Source organism: Diadema antillarum, unplaced genomic scaffold (assembly GCF_040938485.1).
Source record: "Diadema antillarum isolate AM-2024a unplaced genomic scaffold, OU_Dant_1.0 scf00000125, whole genome shotgun sequence".
In the NCBI taxonomy this organism is placed as follows: domain Eukaryota; kingdom Metazoa; phylum Echinodermata; class Echinoidea; order Diadematoida; family Diadematidae; genus Diadema; species Diadema antillarum.
The window spans coordinates 775,216-794,408 of NW_027271014.1; the positions used below are offsets into that span (position 1 = coordinate 775,216).

A 19,193-nucleotide genomic window follows, 5' to 3' on the forward strand; every position below is an offset into this window, starting at 1 on the left:
TCCTAACTAAAAATTCATGTCTGGCGACTTTTTGTTTGTTTTGAGGTGCAGGGTCACATTTGAAATGGTGAAAGATTATTTTGATTAACAAATTACTCATTAATTACTCGTGAAATTCATGAAAACTCATGAGTTTAATTTTGAAATGAATTTTAGCAACTGCAAACAAATGTATTACCTATTTATTCCAAGTTTTTGAAATGAAATTTCATCCTCGAATCGTTTTGCTTTGTATGAAATAGAACATCAAAGACGAAATTTTGTGAAAAGTTGAAAAATTGGACAGAACAAAGAAGTTATAAATTGTAAAAAATTAGATAAACAGACACATTGACCACTGTTTAATCGAAACCTTTTTTAAACAAAAAATTTCAAAAACCTTTACTTTTCTCATTTTTTAGGAGTAGATAGAACCTATTCACTGGGGAGGACACACACAATTTTTTAATTACTCTTGAGAAAAACGAAAATTGGTGAATTGTTTTTTATATGTTTAAAAACTATGTGTAAAAGCAAAATAATGGAGAAGTGCTCAACACCTACATCACACAGAATGGCAAATTTGCCTTTCTCTCTATTAAAGCTTACAATTCATAACTTTTTTTCATCGGGACCTTTGTCCAAATTTTTCACTGATCTACTGATCCATTTTTTTTTTTTGAGCGCAATGAAATATCAGGATGATGTTTCCCTTTATTTTTTTTTTTTTTTGTAAGTCAGAGTCGCAGTGGAAATGTGAAAATCCTATTGTGGTAGAAACCACTGACCCATAAACACAGAATTCTCGTGGTCACCATAGATTTTAAGTGATGTGCAATGCCACACACTAACACAACAATACACAAATATTTTCCTTTTGCTAGCCGGTCACTATAAAGCCCGGTGACGTCGGTATGCAGAAAAAAAAGGTTATTAACTCAAAAAGTTCTATAACTGGCCATTTATACACTTGTTGTGTCAATTGTTGTCTGAAATATTTCTAAGGGTAATTCATCCTTTTTCATGCTTAATTCATAATTTTCATACCCCCTCCACACACAACCACACACGTTCTTACCCACACAACTTCTGACTGAAATTGTTTCTTATTAAACACACGGGCAGACTATTCAACGGTGCCATACATCAGCAGAAAGGCCTTGTCATTATTATTATACTTCTATCATCGCCTGGTTGCCATTGAAACACTTGGGTTGAGAGGGACATGACGGGTAAACACATCTTGTCAAACATAAATGAAAGGGCGTATACACCACACATGCGGGATTCGAACTCGGGACCTCAGTCAGTAACATAATCAGATTATAGTATCCAAAGCAAGGTTTTACGTCGGTACATATATATTCTAAACCGTTGATTTCACTCTTTGTAGACTGATCACATGTATGAACTGGTATGGGCAGTTTTCATTGCTCTGTTAGCATTCTTTCAGTGGCAAGCTGTGCTCATTCCTACATCTTTTTTGTCTTCGTTTGCAGATGAGTCGCAGATTTAGTGATCCAAGCTTGGACATTGACCTACGAATTTCAGTGGTGCGATTTATGATAGCCACCACAAACACTCCAACGGTAGGGTCCCAGCTTTATTTGTTGTGTGCTCTCTCCCTCATCCATTTTTTCTCATTTTCCCTCTCTCAGTCTCTCTTTCCGTTACTGTTCAATTAATACATTTGAACGAGTTAGTTTTACAAGAAAATACTTTTCCTCTTTTTCTCTTTCAAATGTGTCACATGCAACAGGCTTGCATTGGAAACAATGCACACGATGATTGCGTGATGCTTTGATCAACTAGACGACGAAGCGATCTTCGAACAAATCAGTAAAAATTATTTGTTTTCAGAAGATCACGTAATGTTCCAGAGAGTACACAAAAGTTGATTCCAGTCGTCTTGCAAGCTTTAAATACGAACACAAGTCAGACAAATGAATAAATTTTAAAAAAAGATGAAACTATTGCTGTACAAAGGTATTACCAAATGGTGCTGAAATAGACTTCATATTGTGTATTATACTTTGTAATTGAATTTTGAATTTCTTTTGACAAAGATATTTAAAGGGATTCATTTTCCCAGCATTGCTTTAAATAGGTCCTTCATTAATTTTCACAAAGAATTTTATTTTCGTTCAAGTAACATCAGAATGGCATGAAAGGTGGTTTTCATTCTATATTATTTCTTTTCTTGGAAAAGGGATTTCAATGCATGTAAAGAATTGTGGATTTCCATTTTGTGTACCGTTGAAAATAATGTTTGAATTGAGTCACAAAACTAGCATATTTATCACACTCTTATTGTAATGCATTATAAGTAAGAAAAACATAAAGTTGATTATGTTTTGAATTACATAAGTATTTTCTCAGAACATGTTTATCTATTGCAATGAAATGAAGAGGTGAATGGATTTATTTATGATTGTTTTATAAATCTAATCCATCTAAAAATCATGCATTTATGTGTTTGTCAGTTTCTTTCATTTTTAAGGAAAAATAAATGGAACGTAACGTTATGTAAGTGAATCGAATATACAAGTTATTGATGATAAAGTAACGTTATTCTTCAAAATACAATCGCACAGCACTCGACATCCTATTCCCTTGACCATGTTGACGTCCATTTCATTTCATAAGAGTATTGTGTGTGTATCATATGTGTGTGCGCGCGAGCGTGTGTGTGTTTGTGTTTGTTGGTTCTGCTCACTTGTCATTGTCTCTGACATGCGTTTGCTTACGTGACTAGATTTTGTCCATTCTTTGTTTTACATTGATTAAGATTATTATAAGGATCGTTGCGTTGATTTCTTAATGTAATAGGCGACTTCCCAGCAAGGAAGCACAGTTTCCTTCACCGTTACAGCAGATGCTGACAGCACCCTAGATGACTTTTGCGATTGGCAGGCCCAACTCAGCTATGACGACGACAGTAATCAGGACGATTGGGACTTAGCTATCCTCTTTACTGGGTAAGTTTGCTTTCTATGAGGTCTTAAGATGGATGGCGAAATTGAATTGAATTGTACTGAAGTTTGATGAAAGATTGAACAAGATCTCTGTACTTAAAGAAGTCAAATGCATACTGCTAATCAAACTGCAGCAGCACCACCTGCCTTAGTCTCCACATAATGACTGTAGGCAATAAAGATAAGCGCTTTGCCCACGTAGAGCACGTCCACCGCCGTCGTGGAAATCAAAACCAGGAATATCAGGAGTAAAATCAGCCTTCTTCCCCACTGAGTCACTGAATGACAAATCCCCCTGAGATTTGTTTTTAATGCAAGGAGTACTGGTTACTTTTTATTGTGTGATTGTGTGTGATTTCAAGTTTCACGAGTATACTGTCTTCTCACAAACACGAACATTTAGCAAACTCGATCAGGACAGAATGTTGTTATTGTATGATTTGTACGAAGAAGCACAACTGAACTGAAGCGTTTGTTACTAAAGAAATATTAGGACAAAACTACTCTGTGGGAAATTTAAAATTGATATAAAGCGTTATTGGAGTATGATACACTTGACGTGGTCGTTACAATTAAAAAAAAAATCAATGGTCTATATAATGAGGCTGATACCGATGACACTTTTATACACACTTTATGCACTGTACAATGAAAATTCATATTCATATTCACATCCCCATGGTAGTGCAATTAATCATCATAATTGTATGTGATAGCACTTAACACTTTTGTTTAGTTATCACAATGCTATTTTGGTCACATGACACTATTTGAATTACATAGACCAATCAGCAAACAGGATTTCAAACATAAGTGAGTGTAGCACGATTACTATCTCATATTATTCACTGTTTGTCCAGGGAAGACATCCATTCAGATAATCAGTTTAGCCTTCTCGGACTGGCGTTCGTTGGAGCAGTCTGTAGTCTAAATAACAAGTGCCAAATCACTGAGAACAACGGACTGAGTGCTGGATTTGTGATGTCGCACGAAAGTGGTCATAAGTAAGTTTAGCATTTATAATCACAATCTTCAAGTCACTGGCTTTTTCGTGGTTTTCCTCGACATTTGATTATACATGTAGTACAAAATATTGGCTGTATTGCTTTTATGAAATCAATAAATTGAATTGAATTGAATGTTGCAAATTGACATGTCTGGAAATTGTGATTATCTCTGTTTTATAATGACTTGCCAGTTATGTCATATATATATATATATATATATATATATATATAGGTTTTCTAGAAGTTTTATCGAACACTTTTCTGTGGAATACTGTGATTACATACATGTATCTACACTAAATGCATTATGTACTAATATGTAGAACGAGGCAGCATTTACGTGTCGTCCTCACAGAAAACAAGAAAAACAAAAGACCTAAAAAAAATCATCACCATACATACACACATACACGCTGCTTTTTTTTCTCTCTCTCTCTTCTTGTGTATAGCCTACCAATCAGCAGTATGTGTGATATAATGCAGACCTTGAATTCTAACAGAGCCAACGTTTACAATAATTATTGCAGTTATGTGAAATATGCTTGAGTTGGTGAACATGTTACATGTATCTGGTCGAGTCTCCTGGCAAGTATCACGGCTGAGGTCGTCTCGTCTCATTCACAGCTTAGGCCTACGGCACGACGGCGTTTACGGCTGCGCGGAGAACGTCAACATCATGTCAGCCACTCTCTCCAGTGGTGTTGAATCATTCCAATGGTCCTCGTGCAGCTCCAACCATATGAAGATATTCATCAAGTACGTCGTATATCCAAATAATATCGACCCTATATCAAGTGGGCATGAATAGTGTAGTCCTTACATTACTGTTTCCTACTGTGCAGAGTCCACTTTTTTTGTTGATATTGACACAAAGCCATGTTAGTTTGTACGATGGAGCTCTATGGTTGCTTCTCCTGTGGAGAAGGGGTATCTTCAGCGGGAAATGAATTTGATAGTAATTGGAGGTTTATGAGATCAAAAATATTATTAAGAATTTAAGCTGTTGTAATTATAATAATGCACAATAAAACCATCTCCTCAACTCTTATGAGTTTGATAAGCATAACTTTAGCCGATCTGTAATATATCAAAAATGTTATCTATGGGGATATACGGCTTCAAGGCATCACTGGCTGTGAGATTTCATCCACCTACACTCCCTTGTTATGAAGCGTTATGTGATGATTGGTTTTATCTGTATCTTTTTTTTTTCTGACAGCTTCATTTGTTGACAAAATTTATATGATTATCACAGAAGTATATTTTGCATTTATGCGACCATGTGGCGATTGTTTTTATTTTTTGTGCGAGCATTGTTGAACACTTCCACTATAAAGCTAACACAAAAGGAAGTGCTGTGCGTCATGACGATGCCATGCCCAGTCATGATATCGTCATGATCCCTGCCACAAAGTACTTCAGTTCTGGTTGCGATCCAAGTACTAAACTGTGTGACTTTATTACACGCCTCCGCTCTTCAGCACTCAGCTATGTATGGACGACGTGCCCGGAAGCAGTCTGTCAAGCATTGATGACCTTCTGGGTCTCACCTACGATGCAGATGAGCAATGTCAAATTGCTGCAGGGGATGCAACTGCTTTTAGCAACACTTTCTTTGTAAGTATTCATATTGATGAAATTCTTGCGTCGAGTTGGTTTAATTGCAACTAATTGACATAATTACCCTACATCGACATAAAGAAGTTTCAGTATTTTTCTTTGCGAATCTTATTCTTGGAAGTACTTCGGTTTCTTTTTTTACACATCAAAAGAGGATCATAGCAAAAACATGCACTTTTTGTACTTCAGGACACATATTTAGCAAAGCGCGCTGACACATAAATATAATTCAAAATCATTTCATGCTCTGCAATAAACAGTAAAGAGTGTACGAACAAGGCAACTGGATGCAATGCGAAAAGGACATTTCGAGGAGATAGGATAGCAGTTAGAACGTGAACAATAGAACGGGCAGATACAATCAGTGTATGTTCAAACATTAATGAACATGGACATAATTAATCGCTTATCCGTAAAGCACTGGAATATTGCATTTCACTTTATTGTAATTCATTGTATTCAAAGCATTGCGAAACTCCCCCATATAGTGTTTGGATACGAGATATTCTACTTCGATAGACCTCTCAAGACTCGATGTTGAATTTGTTTTTGGATTACGTTACAACACTGGTATCATAGTTATGTGCATTTCTCATAGAATCATTACGAGCAATATCTTTCCTCAGATATTTTCCTAAAACTTTCACTGATGTGTTCTACCATGTTGCTGCTTTCACTCAATCCACATTTCTCTTTGGATTTTGGTTTCCTTGAGTTCGATTTTGAAGCACTTGATATAAATTCTAGAATGAAGCGTTTTTATGGGTTGATTTGTTCATCTTTCGTAGGGGGACCTTTTTTATTCAATAGACTAAACAGTGAATTTATGTGTTTTAGAAGGAAATTACAATCAATGAAGCCTCGTGTCTTTTGTTTTACAAGTATTTGCAGTCAAGAGATTTGGAATTATCTAAACTATCGCTATTATTTTTTCTAACTAGACCTTTCCTACATTATGGTGCAATACGTAGGCCTATAATTGCACAAGAAATCTGGAATATTTTGTCGGCAGTTGATCAATAGCTCTCTGAAGTAAGATGCACTGTGAACACTCAGTTACGATGATTAATTTCGGCCTATATTTTTTTTTAATTTGACCTATTATTAACTTGTCATTCGTGACGTAAATCAAAGGAAGAACACATAGATTTTGATCAGTTGGACACAGGAGTTCAAGATCAAAATTCAAATTTATTTTCACTTCCATCAAATAAACAAAGAAATTATCTTCTAGACGTGTCCAAAAGAGTTCACATTCACCCATCATGTGAGTATGAGACAGTTATTATTCATGTCCAACGATGTTGGAAGATGTTTCTCCTCGAAGACCTGTTACGAGAAAGCTGGTGGTTTTTTTCATAATCACACGGTACGTACAGTGACGCACGAAAAAAAAAAAGCATCATAAAAAGAATATGCAAAAATATTTTCCGTCTCGTGCTCTTGGTCCATTTTTCTTCCTTGTTATGGATTGACAGACTGACTGTAGTGAGTTATGGTGTTCGTTTCCGAGCTCACCACTTTCAGCAAGTCTTTATGGGACAACAGCAGAAGGGACATCGTGTGGAGACGAAATGGTAAGTAAATCACGTGCTGTTTTGTTTTTGTTTGATTGTCTGTTGTTTTGTTGTTGTTGTTGTTGGTTGGTTGGTTGGTTAGTTGATTGGTTGGTTAGTTGGTTGGTTGGTTTCTCTCTCTCTCCCTCTCTCTCTCTCTCGTCCCCAAAATTGACTCCGGCAGATTTTGATACGCCTCTCCGTGAACTGTATGACGATAATTACTTATACTAAATATTTCCGCAACGTTAGAATATTTATACACACCCAAAATTTAACGACTTTACTCTGAGCGTCTGTCGTTGATATCATTGCGACGGGCGCCTGTGAAGTAATTAAAAGAAAGCATAATACACAAGGACATTTAGTATTATGTGCATGTGCAAATGATAATGCAGGAACTAATAAATCAAATCAAATCAAATCACATTAAATCAAATCAAATCAAATCACATTAAATCAAATCAAATCAAATCAAAGCCCAATATGAGTTAATCCTGTAACCTGTTCTGAACGAAAGTAATAGACTGCAAATTGAGCTTCTGTGCACATTGCTTTTCATTGAGACACGATCACAGGAAAGGAGAGCTCTGATGTACATTATTTTGTTATGCTAGGCCCTATTCTTTGGGGGTTCGTGTTGTCATACTTATAAAGGGGTAGGGGCAGGATGACAATATCCCAATACGTAAGGAACACGCGCAAAAGGACAGAGACCATAGCGTGCTTAGTCCTACTGAACGATTGCTAACTGGTGACCATTTGTCCCCTTATACCTAATTCCAAGATGTATTTCCCTCGTCATGCTCGTACATCTGTACATAAAATTGTAGGCCTATATATGTTATACAAGTGTGTCGGATGAGAAGGGAAACTCATGCATTCATTTATCTTGCCAAGGAACTGTAGTACTTTACCACAACAATGGAGAGTATTTACATTGTTCAAAATTCGTTTCTGGCACATATGTATGTGACGGAAGAGGAAAATAACTGGTGATCTTCATGATGGACTGTGTGATTTTCCTTCAGCCTTGAGAGGCAATGGAGATGTCTCATCTATAAATCAAGTTTCCTTTCTGTTGGGTCGCACTGCATATCAAATCTTGCCATTTTATAGCTTTGTATATTACCGCGTGAATTGTTGTTTATGTATGTACTTCTCGATCTCGGCTGGCTGTCCCTTTTTTATATAATTACATGTTTACGTATTGTGGGTTTCTTGCTGGTCAGCTGGGATCGAGAAGTCCATTATAATGGGCTCATCTCACAAGCTCTGCTTCTTGGGTACTCATGTCCATCTGCTTCATGTTAATTCATTACTGAGACTACGTCTGCATGGTTTTCAATAAATTGAATTGAATTGAATTGAATTGAATTGATTCTCTTGCGTTTCTCAGTGGTGCATCGGAGGGGTGTGCGTCAACTCAACGCTGGATGTAGCCCCGGCGGTGGACGGCGGCTGGACCGAATTCGGCGACTTCGGCGAGTGTTCACGTACCTGTGGCACAGGCGTTCGTGTACGAGTTCGTAATTGCACAAATCCTACGCCACAGTGGGGTGGGGAGCCATGTGTCGGGGACAGCCATGAATATGAACTGTGCAATCAAGAGGTACGTGCACTTGAAGCATGAAGCTACAAGACATTCTGCCCTAGATGTAACCTCACAGTCTTATTTACCGAGGGTAGTCGTATTACCGAGGTTCATAGAAGACTCCGCCATTACTACTAGCCCACCTATACAACATGTAAACACTGGTGCACCTAATTCAATGAAATATCGTCACCTAATGTTATGATAATATGTCAGTGTTTATTCGAGGCCGAACGCATGAAATCCGCTTTATAATAAAGTCCACGGACTTGTTGTCATATTTGGTCTAGCTTTACCATTATTGATCCCTTTCGTAGGTGCAATGGAACCTCCCGCTATCTTGGATTTTCCCGCCAGAGTGAATGACTTGACCTGAATCTATAAATTGGTTGAATTACACTAAACCTGGAAGAATAAAAAGCAAATGAGTGCCATTACCCATTGCCCGGAAGGCCTTTAATACAGAAATAACGTGATCCAATTTCACTCTTTCATTCTTGTGCGACTGGTATACAAAAATCGTTATGATTAACGAGGAGACATCAAATAATAGAGATTTTGACTTCATTGGTGAAACGACGGCAGTTGGTGACATCAAAGTATGTGATGAATGGTCATGAATGCGATGGTGCATTTGTACATGATTCTGCACGAAGTGAAAGATTCAACTCTTCATCAACAGCTGCGGCAAAGCTGAGTTTAACAGAACATATTTACTTATCCTGCACTGGATGAACCTTACTCCATCAATCGTGAGCGGACGTAATGCAGTCTTGATTATAAAGACGACATCTACGATAGTCCATTACGAGTATAGGATAGATAGCTTCGCCGCTTGTGTTAGCCCAGTGATTACATGGACTGTTCCTGCCTTACACAAGGAAAACAACACGAAATAGACTCCCTTTCCGTTAAATAAACGCTTCTTTTTGATATGATGATGATGATTATCCACAACATTTGTATAGCGCCATATATCTGTTATAGAAACATTCAAAGGCGCAGACTCCTCCAAGAGAGTTAGCAATGGAATGCCTGGTGAATAATATCACATGTACAGGGAAACCAAGGGCTGTGACTCGCAATTCGTAACTTCTAAAGCATATCTGTGTAAAATGATGAAAAGGAAGTAAATAAAAAAGAAGAAAGAAAAGCAAAAGCAAAATTTGTAATCATGTCGCTTTACGGGTTTACGTTCTTTAGCCGTGTGCGACGTCACAAGATACCTTCCGTGATGAACAATGCGCTGCTACGAATTCGGTGGCATTCAATGGTGTGTTATACACTTGGGAGGATTACACAATACCGTTTACAGGTATGGATGTATGTTGTTCGCTTCTTTGATGTGTTTATGATCGCCCATTATATACTCTGCTCCCCATCCATTGATATACTTCACAAAATCTCAAATAAAGCAAACCGACTCGAACCAAAACCCAAAGAGAAATGTGGATCGATTGAAAGCAGCAACATTTGTGGAACATATCAGTAAAAGTTTAAGGAAAATCGGACAATCGATGCAAAAGTAGTGTTTTTTTTTTAAATTTTTGTGTTGGAACCGCTAGATGAGGAGACTGCTAGGAATTTTGTGGAAGTCCACAATTTTTTTTTCTTCATGAAAACTACACATTCCATCAACTTGATACTGACATATGTTAAGGGTAGCAATCATTCCCCCTGCTTTCTGAAAGCGGTTAGTCAAGTGCTCTTTCATTATGCTAGAAAAGTGAATTCTTGTGTAATTCCCTTTATATTTTCTTTACAATACTGTCCACACATGACATCATAACCTCTTGTAGTCTCCTCATCCAGCGGTTCTAACACCAGAACTTCAAAAATTAATAACTTTTACAGCGATTGTCCGATTTTCCTCAAACTTTCACTGATGCGTTCTACTAATGTTGCTGCTTTCACTCAATCCACATCGTTCTTTGGGTTTATGTTTCCTTTTAATACCGAACAATGGACATAGGTATAATAGAGCTGCATAATTGTCTCGTTTCCTTTGGCTAGATAGTATGTATTACTTAGGCCTACACAACACATCCATGATGACCACATAATACTCAGGACTCTAAACAGCGTTTGGTAAGTAATTACACTTTAACAACAACCTGGGTTTGGACGCAGCATACACTCTTTGATACTGTTAAGAATCAGTTTGTACTCGAAAGACAGTAATTGTAGATAATATGGGAGCTAAAAGTATATCAAAATTTGCATACAGAAAGCCAAGTCACCATTTGTACATGGTTTTCCTGCCGGAAAGAAAACACAGTCCCACAGTGTGTTCACATAGTCGACTTTATGAACACACTGCGAACACACTGTAGGGTACAGTGTTCAACCTGTATTACACATTGTTTTCTTTCAGGCAGTGGAGGGCCAAGGACTTCAAAGTGAATTCAATTTGTGATATTAATTGATTGCAAGGAGCCTATCTAGCCAATACCACATTGGGGTAAGTGAAACGTACAGATCGTTTGTAAAATTTCCCATGACAAAGTGGTATAATACAATGTCCTAATTCATTTTTTAATCAGATTTTATTTATCTATTCATCTACGTATTCTTCGTTTTATGAATGAAACCAACAGGTGATGATCTTTGTGCACTGTACTGCCTTTCCAGCGGGAATTTCTACAACGATCGACCCGGAGATTTCTGCGACGGCACACTCTGCTGGGACGATCGCTTGGCAGACGTACGAACGAATAAATTATGCGTCAATGGCAGGTGTGAGGTAATGCTAAGATGCTCGTATTGTTATAACACTGATGACTGTTTTGCGGCTTATGATGGTTTATGAATGACTCCGTTTTCCCTATGACGTGTTACCGTACAAATCTGATTTGATTTGTGTCGAGATTTTGGTTATTGCATATTCATATACATCTTTGTGTACATATCTTTCTTTTCGTTTATCATAATCACGAATACAAGGACTTCGGCTGTGATGGGAGTGGAAACGCATCTCTCGTTTATGACGATTGTCGTGTATGCGGGGGAGATAGTTCTTCATGCAATTGTTTCAATGGTGCCATCACAACTGCACCTGTGGGCGGTGAGTATCATAATTATGAGAAGGGACAATACACAACATTTCCAGATCAATACACACATACGTGCGAGTATCATATTGGATGCCTTTATCGGTGTAGTTAGATTAAAGAAAACCAAAACACAAATATCCGTGTGGATTGAGTGAAAGTAGCAACAGTAGAAGAGCACATCAGTAAAAATTTGATGAAAGAAAGCTCACGTCGTCATAGCACACATTCAACACCTATAGAAATTATTCTTAAAAATATGGACACATGTATAAGGAGAAATCAACAAAATCTCATATTTTTCATGAAAAGCACACATTCCACCGACATGTTACTGACATAAGTTGAGGGTGATATTATTCCCCCGCATTCTGAACTCGCAATGGCTATGAAAAAAAGCAGATTTTGCGAAAGGTAATTGATATAATAGGATACTTACAAAGACTAAGCATATACATTTACCACATAAATCAGAAAACTAATCATTTTTTTGTCGATTTCCAGAGAGCGTCATTCTGTCGATACCTGCAGGATCATCAAATGTTTCTGTGACGGGGTACGACAACTCCTATGTTGGTAAGTTTTTATCGTTCTCCTCTTGACTAAAGATTGTTTGCCTATATAGTGAATAAGTGCCAATTGCATTATGAAAACGAATCATTGGACATTCAGCATCACTATCGGCAACCTCTAACTAAATGAAAATGTGTACATTGAAAATACGTCCACCTACATTTTTTTCTCATTTTATTTGTCTTCCGTCTTACACAAAATCAATATAGATTTTACAAAATATTGTTATTAAGTTATTATTAGAAATATATGTATGACGCTATTTCCAGCCATAAAGGGAAATGCGGAATAAATGATAGTTTGGGGGAAATTAGATAAAAAAATCATGAAAGTATTCAGAAAAAAATGCAAATATTGCCCTTTTTGAAAAAGTATGCATTAATATGGGCTCAATGCAGAATTGAACTGACAAGAGCACAAAATGCATCTTATACCACTAGATTATGTATGTTAATGAGAAAATACAACTCTTGTTTAGAAAAAGGAGATATACCTAAATATCCCCAATTGCCCCTTTTCTATGTACATCCAATATATACATCAATTTTTTTTTTCATTTGAACAAATATGTATCGCCGTCTTTCGTAAAGTGATAAATCACATAGTCCCGTAGGTGGAATTACAAAATGTTTATTACGTGTACATGGCAAATCATTGGAATCCTACAGGGTGAAACATATAAGACGCGATATTTTGTTTTTGGCAGACGAAATGGATATGATTATCCAGGGAGGTGAAAGAAAAACACATCCCTGGGTAATCCAAATTGAATATCCTTTGCTTAAACATCGAGGAAATCGACAGATTTATCAGACTCTTAAAGAATATGATTATATTTCTGAAGATAAATGACGAGTTTGTTCGCAAAAACCGATAAGTCCATATTTGCGATTAAAGGTCAAGAAAAATAAAGAGAATAATAAGAAAATGTTTGCTTCTTTTGACCATAACTCCAAAAATTTACCTTTATATGTAGTGACCAATATATCATTTAAAAGGTATTATTTTGTACTTTATAACAGAGACCGTACTTCAAAATCTTCAAAAATGGACTTATCGGTTTTTGCAAACAAACTCTTCAAATGTCCAATGACCTCGTGCATTCCTGCTTCTTAAATAGACACATTTTGTTTTATCTTGTTGATGATGAAATGGTCATGTTTTATCATGATAGCCTCTTCAGTGATAGTATAATTCTTCAAAAAGACCCTCCTGATATTATCAAACCAGAATTTCCAGGCAACCAGTTTCTCAACCTTAGTGGAGAATGACATCACAGTTAAGCATTGATGGCTAAGGACATAAGGCCTTGCCAGGACTCAAGTTAGTGTTCTTTTCATGACACAATGCATACGTTAAACGAAAACATTACCATAAATATAAGAACCAAGGAGAGCAATATCAACTGCATACACAATGATTTCGATGGTCATTAAAGGTAGGCACGTTATCTTCAGTGTGGACAAAGAAAAAATAGTGCAGTATCAAAAGCACAATGATAGAAGATTCCTCGTTAATTAGATCAATTATACTAGATGACAAAAAGATAAAGATGCGTTGAACAAATTCGAACGACACGGAACATACGAGCCTACGAAGACTGACAAAATTGTATGTTTTTTTTCAGATTCCGTGCTTGCGATATCTCAGCTGTAATTTTTGTTTATCGTTTCGACAGGACTTCAATATAATGGTGATTTCATTTTCGGAGTCGATACATCGGGGCTTTTCGTTACAGGACGTGGTACATACGTTGTCGGCAATATGGCAGTACGCTTCAGCAGCACCAATTCTGATTATTTTATACACGTCCTGACTGAGCCTACAACGGACGTTCTCGACATTCTGCTCTACAGGACCTCAAATGTGGATGTTGTGTACAGTTACTGCGAAGTTGCTCCTACTACACTGACACCTACAACAACAGGTACACTCTCGGACTTATCGTTTCACACAGATTTACACAAATCAAGGAGAATATTTCTACTTATGTGACTAATACAATGTACAGAATAATACCTATGATTATTGACGGTCTGTAGAATTATCTTCCATCCCATTATTATTAAACTTGGCGAAAGTGTGTCTTCCATCCATTTCAAAGTGGTTGGAGACAATTTTCATCATACTACTAACAGAAGGATTTGGAAACCGGGCTTGGGTTGATGGCATTTTGGATAATGCTTGATAAAACAGTTATAATATATCCGAACACTTTTTGTGCAATGGGATGTAAATAGCAGATACGGTTACTTATGTAACCGTGTGAGGTTGCGTGAAGAGTGTGTACATCTTAGATATGCCTAATCACACTTTTCCACAAAAAGCGTTATAGAAAAACTGCGCAAAAAATCCCGTTTGTTTTATGGTCCCAAAATTTTTAATCATCATGCAAAAGAAGAATTGCTCTTATTGAAAAATATGGAAAAAACTCAAGATTAGCTTGGTTGACCCGTTAAACATGATTTGAGCCCTTGCATGAAATCGAGGCATGTATTTTTGTTTTTGTTTTGTGATATATGGTCAAAGATTTGATCAATGTTAAATGATGACAACATAATTCAAATACGTCTCTGTCTTCCCCCTGGGTACATTTCTCCTATCACTTACGAAAGTATGGACAATTCTTTTTTGACACAGATTCTACGACAGCGATACGCACAACATCTGAGACAACTGTCTCTACAACAAATCCTTCAACGACAATGGCTACAACAGACAAGGTAACAACATCTCAAACAACTGATTTTACTACAAGCCCTTTCACAACAATGGTCACGACAGAAAAGGCAACAACATCTGAAACAACACCAGAGCCAAGCACTGAAGCTGCAACAACCAGTGTGACAACGATGGTGACAACAGAAGAGCCAACAACATTGCAGACAACCGTCTCTACAACAAACCCTTCAACAACGATGGTGACAACAGAAGAGCCAACAACATTGGAGACAACTATCTCTACAACAAATCTTTTAACAACAGAGGTCACGACAGAAAAGGCAACAACATCTGAAACAACACCAGAGCCAAGCACTGAAGCTGCAACAACCAGTGTGACAACGATAGTGACAACAGAAGAGCCAACAACATTGCAGACAACTGTCTCTACAACAAACCCTTCAACAACGTTGGTGACAACAGAAGAGCCAACAACATTGCAGACAACTGTCTCTACAACAAACCCTTCAACAACGTTGGTGACAACAGAAGAGCCAACAACATTGCAGACAACTGTCTCTACAACGAACCCTTCCACAACATTGGTCACGACAGAAAAGACAACAACATCTAAAACAACACCAGAGCCAAGCACTGAAGCTGCAACAACCAGTGTGACAACGATTGTGACAACAGAAGAGCCAACAACATTGGAGACAACTATCTCTACAACAAACCCTTTGACAACAATGGTCACGACAGAAAAGGCAACAACATCTGAAACAACACCAGAGCCAAGCACTGAAGCTGCAACAACCAGTGTGACAACGATAGTGACAACAGAAGAGCCAACAACATTGCAGACAACTGTCTCTACAACAAACCCTTCAACAACGTTGGTGACAACAGAAGAGCCAACAACATTGGAGACAACTATCTCTACAACAAACCCTTTGACAACAATGGTCACGACAGCAAAGGCAACAACATCTGAAACAACACCAGAACCAAGCACTGAAGCTGCAACAACCAGTGTGACAACGATGGTTACGACAGAAGAGCCAACAACATTGCAGACATCTGTCTCTACAACAAACCCTTCAACAACGATGGTGACAACAGAAGAGCCAACAACATTGGAGACAACTATCTCTACAACAAATCCTTCAACAATGGCGACGACAGAAAAGGCAACAACATCTGAAACAACACCAGAGCCAAGCACTGAAGCAGCAACAACCAGTGTGACAACGATGGTGACAACAGAAGAGCCAACAACATTGCAGACAACTGTCTCTACAACAAACCCTTCCACAACGATGGTGACAACAGAAGAGCCAACAACATTGGAGACAAGTGTCTCTACAACAAACCCTTTAACAACAATGGTCACGACAGAAAAAGTAACAACATCTCAAACAACACCAGAGCCAAGCACTGAAGCTGCAACAACTAGTGTGACAACGATGGTGACAACAGAAGAGCAAACAACATTGCAGACAACTATCTCTACAACAAACCTTTTAACAACAATGGTCACGACAGAAAAGGCAACAACATCTGAAACAACACCAGAACCAAGCACTGAAGCTGCAACAACCAGTGTGACAACGATAGTGACAACAGAAGAGCCAACAACATTGCAGACAACTGTCTCTACAACATACCATTCCACAACCATGGTTACGACAGCAAAGGCAACAACATCTGAAACAACACCAGAGCCAAGCACTGAAGCTGCAACAACCAGTGTGACAACGATGTTGACAACGATGGTGACAACAGAAGAGCCAACAACATTGCAGACAACTGTCTCTACAACAAACCCTTCAACAACGATGGTGACAACAGAAGAGCCAACAACATTGGAGACAACTGTCTCTGCAACAAACCCTTCCACAACAATGGCGACGACAGGAAAGGCAACAACATTCAAAACAACTGACTCTTTAACAAAGTCTTCCACAATGATGGTCACGACAGAAAAGGCAACAACATCTCAAACAACACTAGAGCCAAACACTGATTCTACAACAACCTCTATGACAACGATGGTGACAACAGAAGAGCCAACAACATTGGAGACAACTGTCTCTACAACAAAGCCTTCTACCACGATGGTCACGACAGAAAAGGCAACAACAGATAAAACAACACAAGAGCCAAGCACTGATGCTGCAACAACCAGTGTGACAACGATAGTGACAACAGAAGAGCCAACAACATTGCAGACAACTGTCTCTACAACAAACCCTTCAACAACGTTGGTGACAACAGAAGAACCAACAACATTGGAGACAACTATCTCTACAACAAACCCTTTGACAACAATGGTCACGACAGCAAAGGCAACAACATCTGAAACAACACCAGAGCCAAGCACTGAAGCTGCAACAACCAGTAAGACAACGATGGTGACAACAGAAGAGACAACAACATTGCAGACAACTGTCTCTACAACAAACCCTTCCACAACATTGGTCACGACAGCAAAGGCAACAACATCTGAAACAACACCAGAGCCAAGCACTGAAGCTGCAACAACCAGTGTGACAACGATGGTGACAACAGAAGAGCCAACAACATTGCAGATAACTGTCTCTACAACATACCCTTCCACTGCAATGGTCACGACAGCAAAGGCAACAACATCTGAAACGACACCAGAGCCAAGCACTGAAGCTGCAACAACCAGTGTGACAACGATGGTGACAACAGAAGAGCCAACAACATTGCAGACAACTGTCTCTACAACAAACCCTTCAACAACGATGGTGACAACAGAAGAGCCAACAACATTGGAGACAACTGTCTCTGCAACAAACCCTTCCACAACAATGGCGACGACAGGAAAGGCAACAACATTTAAAACAACTGACTCTTCAACAAAGTCTTCCACAATGATGGTCACGACAGAAAAGGCAACAACATCTCAAACAACACTAGAGACAAGCACTGATTCTACAACAACCTCTGTGACAACGATGGTGACAACAGAAGAGCCAACAACATTGGAGACAACTGTCTCTACAACAAAACCATCTACCACGATGGTCACGACAGAAAAGGCAACAACAGATAAAACAACACCAGAGCCAAGCACTGATGCTGCAATTACCAGTATGACAACGATGGTGACAACAGAAGAGCCAACAACATTGGATACAACTGTCTCTACAACAAACCCTTCCACAACGATGGTTATAACAGAAAAGCCAACAACATCTGAAACAACTGACTCAACGAGTCTTTCAACGAGTCTTTCCACAACGATGGACACAGCAGAAAAGGCAACAACAGCAGAAACAACGCCAGAACCAAGCACAGATGCGACAACAAGTATGACAACGATGTTAACAACAGAAAAGCCTACAACATCTAAAACAACTTACTCTACAACAAACCCTTCTACAACGATGGACGCAACAGAGAAGGCGACGACAGATGAAGGCACAACAGAGCCAGATATTGACGGTACAACAGACCGTGTCACAACAATTGTCACATCAGATACTTCTGACCAAACGACACAAGAGCTAGAAGTGATAAGTAAGGAAACGACTATTTTTTTGTTTCTTTTGATCATGATTTGCACTTAATTGACAATAAAAATACCATATGTAACCCTGCATAACAAAATCAACAAAAAGTTGCCAGACATGGATTTTTAGTTAAAGGGGAATTCCAGACGATTTTCATAATTTCACATCATGTAGTACATAAATCGACAACTCAATGTATAGATTTGTGGAATTTATTGTGGTTGTGGAGCAGAGAAGTAGTACTTTGAAGAACCTTCAACAAATTACACTGAACAAGGATGATGACATAGGAGCTTCACATATTTCAGAAATGTAGCAGTGTAATTCCGTGACAATACCGCTTGCTTGCGAGTTTACCTGTGTATAATCTATGCATGCCTTCTTCTTTTGCTCTGGCTCTTTGAGCCCCAACTCACGCATTCTAATGGTGACTCTGCTATGTCATCATCCTTGTTCATTGCAATTTGTTCTAAGTTTTGAAAATATTATCATTCTTCATCCCAATAATCATTAATTCTGAAACTCTGTCCCCTGTATAACTAATTTATAGTTAATCAAGTGTAAAAATCTGAAAATCATCCAGAGGTCTCCTTTAAGGGCAGATTCTGAAAGAACAGACTCTAAGCTTTAAAATGA

At 38.1% G+C, this 19,193-nt stretch overlaps 1 protein-coding gene across 1 annotated transcript in view; it reads left to right on the forward strand.

The window, feature by feature from the left end:
• Positions 1-19,193, forward strand: part of LOC139720269 (uncharacterized) — a 128,452-nt gene that overhangs the window by 50,855 nt on the left and 58,404 nt on the right. The window contains exons 12-20 of the mRNA XM_071631629.1: positions 1,479-1,568; positions 2,809-2,957; positions 3,815-3,958; positions 4,586-4,717; positions 5,443-5,578; positions 8,537-8,633; positions 12,286-12,357; positions 14,033-14,281; positions 14,995-18,564. Coding sequence (XP_071487730.1) covers positions 1,479-1,568; positions 2,809-2,957; positions 3,815-3,958; positions 4,586-4,717; positions 5,443-5,578; positions 8,537-8,633; positions 12,286-12,357; positions 14,033-14,281; positions 14,995-18,564 — 4,639 coding nt within the window. The remainder of the gene's footprint in view (positions 1-1,478; positions 1,569-2,808; positions 2,958-3,814; positions 3,959-4,585; positions 4,718-5,442; positions 5,579-8,536; positions 8,634-12,285; positions 12,358-14,032; positions 14,282-14,994; positions 18,565-19,193) is intronic.